The sequence below is a fragment of the Rattus norvegicus genome, chromosome Y (assembly GCF_021556685.1).
Source record: "Rattus norvegicus strain SHRSP/BbbUtx chromosome Y, alternate assembly SHRSP_T2T, whole genome shotgun sequence".
In the NCBI taxonomy this organism is placed as follows: domain Eukaryota; kingdom Metazoa; phylum Chordata; class Mammalia; order Rodentia; family Muridae; genus Rattus; species Rattus norvegicus.
The window spans coordinates 61,876,792-61,883,595 of NC_141555.1; the positions used below are offsets into that span (position 1 = coordinate 61,876,792).

A 6,804-nucleotide genomic window follows, 5' to 3' on the forward strand; every position below is an offset into this window, starting at 1 on the left:
ACCAAACCACAACAGAAAGACTGTACATGGACGGACTCATGGATCATACTGCATGGAGCAAAGTATGGTCTTGCTGGAAACAACGGAATGAGAAACAATTTTTTTCTGACATGGTTTGTCCCCCAGTGTAGGGGAATGTGGGGAGGGGTGGGGTGGCCGTGTGGGGATGTGAACTCCCTTATAGAAGGGTAAGGGGTAGGGTTAAGGGGCTTATGGACTTGAATACTGGGAAGGGAATAACATTTGAAATGTAAATAGGAAATACCCAACAAGGAGAGAGAGAGAGAGAGAGAGAGAGAGAGAAACAAAAAGAAGAAGAAGAAGAAGAAGAAGAAGAAGAAGAAGAAGAAGAAGAAGAAGAAGAAGAAGAAGAAGAAGAAGAAGAAGAGGAGGAGGAGGAGGAGGAGGAGCAGGAGGAGGAGGAGGAGGAGGAGGAGGAGGAGGAGGAGGAGGAGGAGGAGGAGGAGGAGTTGAAACAGAAAGAAAACTAAACTTTCATTCTCCCCAATCCCTGTCGTCAGCTGTTGTTGAGGCAGTCGTGTTAGTGAGAAGTTATGAGTGTAATTTCTGGTGTTACTTTGAGACACCATCTCATGGTAAACTTTAGTCTCGTACAATCTCCTTGCCCCTCTTCTGTAATGTTCCTCAGCCTTTAATCAGGTGACGTTTTGTAGATAGAGCCATCGAGACTGGACTTGATGTTTCTATCCTGCATTTTGAATGGGTGGGATTTTCACTGTGATGTTTGTTGGAGAGACTGTAATTAATTCTGTATATAAGGACACATGGCTATGATTGTTGTTAGGTAAGATACTGGCTTAAGTAAGTAAGAGGCTGTACATTCTCCCCCATAACCACAGCTTCAATATCCTTATATACGTGGCTAAATTACCAGGACCATCCATGTTCATTGAATGGGACTTAAGCAAAATTACAGAGCTGTTGGCTATCACCGAGCTATTTATGCCACTGCACTGCCCTTATGGTTATCCTGCCATGTTGATCATTGTGTTTTACAGGCATGAGGTGAAGAACACTTGAAACTGACAAGAATGATGATTGTAATTACAGGTTATACTAGAAATATGACCTGTGACTGGCACATCTTCCTGTATAAGAATACTGACTTTCTGATAGGCAGGAGAAAGGTAAATTAAATTTCGTTTTAACATATCAAAAGGAAATTAATTTTTTTCCTACTGTAGCATGTTAAATTAATTGAAGCAAAATAAAATCTATATACTTGATGTTGGGGAAATATCATTTAACAATATAATCCTAACTCCTTTTAAATGATTAAATATCACATGTAGTTGGTAGCTGTCATACTGTATAAAATTGGCATCAGGATTGGGACAATGAAATATTCTCTGTTTTATGCAAATGCATAGTAATAATGAACAAAATTATGTACCCAGCTTCATGCTGTAGGTAACTAATTACATTTATTCAATTGTATCTAAGATAATTTCATATTAGCTAGGTGTCAAATGCATAATAATTATGACTAAATTATTAATTAAATCTTAAAATAAGCATAGTAGAGTTACCAAGTGGACATGGAAAAAATATATTATAATAATCAAAAAATATTTATTAAAAGCCAAATGATGAAAACATTTTATATATAACAGCAGCCTGGAGCTAAATGTCACCTTAAAATGTCATAGTGTGTTCTAGTGAGGTGGTTTAGCAGATAAAATTTCATGCCATGAAAAACCAAGAACCTAAATTTGATACCTACACATATATGTTTGGAAGATTTCTATATTCACTACATGATCAGAACACATAAAAGCTTACACAGAATATTAACAATGCTACTAATGAGAACAATAATAATAAGAAAAAAAAACAAAACTCTAGGAACATTTTAAAGAAACAATGTATTGGCCTTAAAATAGGATATTCAACACCTTTTCTAAGTAGATTAACTATTCAAAGAAAAACTAAAAGGCTTTAACTTCATTCTATATGAAAGCAAAAACACATGAGATGGATTTTGTAAAGAAAGAGAGAACTGCAAACTGTAAAATTAATATAGTCATTGCAGAGGAAAGAAACAGACACTAACCCAAGGTTCTATAAGTAAACATTTGGAGGATTTACTGCATAATATTAACATATTTAATCCAACACATTTTATGATGATAAAGAAAAGAAAGCTGGAAAAAATAAAGCCTGAATGTAGTCTCTGCACCTAGAAGGTGACAAGATGTCTCAAGTTCAAAGATACCCTGAAATACATCAGAAAATGATAAATAGGTTGATTTTATTATGGAGTAAGTATTGTAGTATTAGCTTAGTGGTTAAAAGCACTTACTGCTCTTAAGAGCAAACACGTTCACTTTCCAACATCCATGAAGCCACTTGCAACCAGCTGTAAAGCAGCTCCAGGGGATCTGACATCTCCTGGTCTCCCCAGGTGCCTGTGTTCATGTGAACAAATCTATACATAGACGTACACACATAACAGATCATTAAAATATAAAGATTCATGAATGTATTTTCTGCACAAATTATAAAGAGTAAGCCTTCTACGTATGCAAACACAATTGATGCAAAGTAATAAAAGGAGACAATTTGCAAATAGTATGAAGTGTAAATTAAGGATTAATGCTTTCACAGTTCAGTAAGTAAAAACGCTAAACTTGACGATTGAATTGCAATGTAGATGTTAAAAAGAATCTAGCATTTGAATTTATGAGTGAAACTATTTTATAAATTATTTTATTTATTTACATTCATTTCATTGTACACTCTCCTGGTCCCCTCACACAGTTCCTCATCCCATTCCACCTCTTCCTCCCCTGACTCGAGGAGGATGCTCCCCAGACCCTGCCAGGCACTATAATCCCTGGGACCTCACGTCTCTCAAGAGTTAGTCCAGACCAGGCCGTCCTCTGCTATACATGTGTCAGGGCATCACACCAGCTTGTGTATCCTGCCTGGTTGGTGGCTCAGTGTCTGGGAGATCTCAGCGATCCGGATTAGTTGCGACTGCTGGTCTTCCTATAGAGGGTGCCGTCCCCTTCAACTTCTTCAATCCTTCCCCTAATTAAAGAACTGACAGAAGTCAGAGACTGATACCTTTTTAAAATATATGTACCATTTAATTTTGAATGGTGTAATATGGGTTCTCATGTAAAATTGATGGCAATATATATTTATTATAGTTAGAGTGTGGTGGGGACAGGGGAGGGTTCTGAAAAGAATCCTTTTGAAGATCTGAAGAACTATGTGACACAAACAATTAAAGTGCCCTCTAATTTACAGGTAAATTCCATACTTACTTGCATCCAGTATTCTGTCTACCCATATTTCAAAAACAAAATTACCTCATCTATTTCATCCTGTTTTGCTGCATTTGATCTAATAAATTCCTTGTATCCAGAAGTGCTGGTAAATTTTAAAGACATTTAAAATATGACTGGTCGATATCGGGTTTGTCATCAGTTTATCCCGACTTTGGAAGCAGGTCCAGGAGCTAATTTTTCCTCGCTCTTTGCAAAGAATCCATAATTCATGATTGCCATTGACTTCAATACAAGGTATTTAATCCTGTCAAATTCTAGCTTTGTGTGAATAAAAATGGCCCTCCTCTAATTGTGGGTTTTGATAAAGCTAATTTTTTTTGTGCTATCCAGAGGCCTGCCTCGGAGAGAGAGACTAGCAATATTTCCGATACGGAGAATGACTTAAAGATAACCAAAGGAAAGATAGGAGCTGGGTAAATCACCACCAAGGATGTTGGTGACTCAGAAAACAAAGACTTTTTCAGGAAGAAAAAATGCATGAAAAGAGCTACTTGGGCAGAATGTGACTGGAGTCATCAGAATATTTGGGTGGGGAGTTTATTTTGGATCTCCAGGAGGCTATATGAGAAGCTAAACCCTAGAACTGGAAGTTTCTAAGCGTAACTAGGGAAGGAACTGGGCTGAGAGGGCTTCTATGACGTAAGCAGAGCCTGGATGATGTCACAGCGCACTGGGCGGAGGTTGCGCTTCTCTTCCACTTGGGGGCGATAGACTCCCCTGAAGGTGGGTTCACTATCTTCACAGCGGGGTGTGAAAGCCAGTTGATAGCTCATAGTAAGAGGGTAGAAGAGGAGTGTGGCCACCCTTCTGGCTCCTTTGCTATCCTTTCTCTGTTCTGCTTGCTTAAAGTGGGGACAGGGATACTTAATCCCACACTGACCTACCCATTCAAGGAGAGGTTCCTCAGCAGATGCAAAGTGCCTCGGGTTGAAGAAATGTGTCTGAATATCTTATTCTGAGCTGTAGAGAACCATTTGTTCATTTCCCTTTGGACTTTAGATTTTGATTTTTGAGACAGGGTTGTTCTGTGGGTAGCTTTGGCTATCCTGGAACTAACTCTCTAGACCAGGCTGGCTTTGATCTCACAGAGGTCTGCCTCCCTCTGCCTCTTGAGTGCTGGAATTAAAGGTGTGCTCCACCATTGCCCAGCCCTCCTATGAACTTCTGATTACGACAGAATTAGATTCCGATGCTCAACCCTGTCTACCATCGCCTTCCTCACCTGCTCCAGAGTTCTCTTAGACAAGAGCCTTGGTCCAGCGCCCTCCCCACCCCACCCCATTGTTCTTGCAGGCAGTCACATGACAGAGGCACCAGCATTGTGTCTGGTTTAAGCAGGCGAGCTCTTCAAACCCAGGCCACGGGCAAGTATGAAGCCTGAACAAAGAACGATAGTCTCAAGACAGTGGACCAGGATGTCGTGGCCTACCACACTAGGTCTACAGCCAAGAAGAAGAGGATGTCTCTGAGGAGGATGAGCACACCATCCTTCCAGAAGCGGAGGAGGAGGAGGCCTTCCCCCCAGGCCCTGAGGACTTTGTGGGCTGCAGAATTTCTCACGGATGGAAGGAAGGTGATGAGCCGTCACCCAATGGACGGCCATCGTTCTAGATCAACTGCCAACAAATCCCTCTCTCTATCTGGTCAAGTATGACAGAATTGACTGTTTCTACGGCCTGGCACATCACAGCAATGAGAGGATTTTAAAGCTTAAGATCTTGATTCACAAAGTAGTGTTTCCTCAAGTGAAAGACGCCCATCTCGCAAATGCCATGGTTGGCCGCACTGTGGAGCATAAATTTGAGGGCAAACATGGCTCTAAGAACAACTGGAGGGGGGTGGTCCTAGCCCAGGTGCCGATCATGAAGGACTGGTTTTACATCACCTACGAGAAAGATCCAGTCCTGTACATCTACCAGCTCCTGGATGATTACACAGAAGGTAACCTCCGTATCATTCCAGAGACTCCTCCAGCAGAGGTGAAGTCAGACGTTGACAGTGACATCTTAACAGGTCAATGTGTGCAGTTCACCAGAAGCAACAGGTCCAAATAGATCGGCTAAGTCATTTGGTGAGCCGAATCTGAGTAACATGGTGAATTCGCTTAGTTCCCAATAGGCCGCAGTAGTAATAAGTGGACTATTCGGGATATAGAAAATTTTTCACAAATGGAATCAAAATTTCTAGGCGATTTCAGTGAGTTCCCAATGGGACATGCTTGTATGAGTGTGCTTTTCAATATAGAGCAACATTTTAATCTAAGTATCATGGTGAATTCAAGTTCCAGCCAAGCCTTCCGTGTACTTCATCAGTTTGATGGCGACGTCCACATCTACGTCTCTAATCTGGTGGACAAGATCCATTAAGGTGAAATTCACAAAGTGTGGGGGACATAGATGGGGAATTTATAGGATTGGGGGAAAATTGTTTGTTTTTCTGTGTTTCAGATTCACAAGGGCCTTTGACAACCCCAGTATCTTTTCCAGTGGAATTTGTTTTTGCTCTAAAAATTAAAATGTGTGATTTGACATGTTGTGTGTGAACACTTTGGTGGAGGAGACGGGCTGTGGTGCATGGAACATGGAGAGGAATCCAGAAAGGTCAAGGCTGTGAACAGTAAGTCTGATGTCACGTAGGCTAAAACAAAGAGGACTGAGCTGGTCTGGTCTTTAGGGAGAGAAAAGAACTGGAGATGTGGCTTAGAGGAGCAGGGATAGCACGGGGGAAAAAGATGCATGTTTAGGAAGCAGTGGAGAGGGGCCAGACATAGATAGACTCTCTGAGGTGAAGTTTGAGGGAGAAACAGACAGTTGGGGAAAGAGGGCCAGGGAACAGGGAGGTGGTCTTGGAACTCAAGGGGAAACCCAATAAACTGATCCAAGCAGACTGAGAATCAGAGAAGGTTGGGGATTGTTTGACTAACGAAACCTAATGAAACCTGTTTTTCATCTGTAGATGTATTATTTTTAATTATGTGGGTGGGGGCAGTGCATGAACACAGGAGATCACAGACACAAGAATAGTCAGGTCCCCTGGAGCTGGAATTAAAGGTGGTTGGGAGCCATTGGACATGAGCTCAAAGAACAAATCCACGTCCTCTTTCAAAGCAGACAAGCTCTTGATCCATTGGTCATCTCTCCAGGCCCCTAAAGTCATCTTTTCAAATATATCCAACCTTCACATGCAGAGAAGAGACCAGGATGAGGGTAAAAAGATTAAATTGATGGTGATTTGGAAGAAAGACTAAAGAACACATGAGGGAGTAGAGGACACTGAGGGATGCAGGAATTCCAAATGGAGTTCTCAAAAAGTGAAGCAGGAGACCAGGAAGAACAGAAAGGGTCTAGAATGAGTTGAACTTGGGCCACATCCATATTGGTCTCTTTTGTTCCTTAAAGTACAGCCAAGACATCACTACAGAAGGTGGATGTGAGGTGGAGGCTTCCCCAGAGGACATTTTGTCGAGGATAACTCAAGAGTAGTGATT

General features: G+C 41.3%; 1 protein-coding gene across 1 annotated transcript; it reads left to right on the plus strand.

The window, feature by feature from the left end:
- Window positions 1-5,089: 5,089 nt before the first annotated feature.
- LOC147998060 (Y-linked testis-specific protein 1-like) lies at window positions 5,090-5,683 on the plus strand. Its single transcript, XM_087601431.1, has 2 exons — window positions 5,090-5,330; window positions 5,562-5,683. The coding sequence occupies exons 1-2, from the start codon at window positions 5,090-5,092 to the stop codon at window positions 5,681-5,683; spliced, it is 363 nt and encodes a 120-aa protein (XP_087457557.1).
- Window positions 5,684-6,804: the final 1,121 nt, after the last annotated feature.

Bases quoted from the DNA above. Each gene is read 5' to 3' on its own strand.
- LOC147998060 (XM_087601431.1), top strand. From the start codon at position 5,090: ATGGTTGGCCGCACTGTGGAGCATAAATTTGAGGGCAAACATGGCTCT. The intron at 5,331-5,561 runs GTCAATGTGTGC...TTTTCAATATAG, and splicing joins TGACAGTGACATCTTAACAG to AGCAACATTTTAATCTAAGT.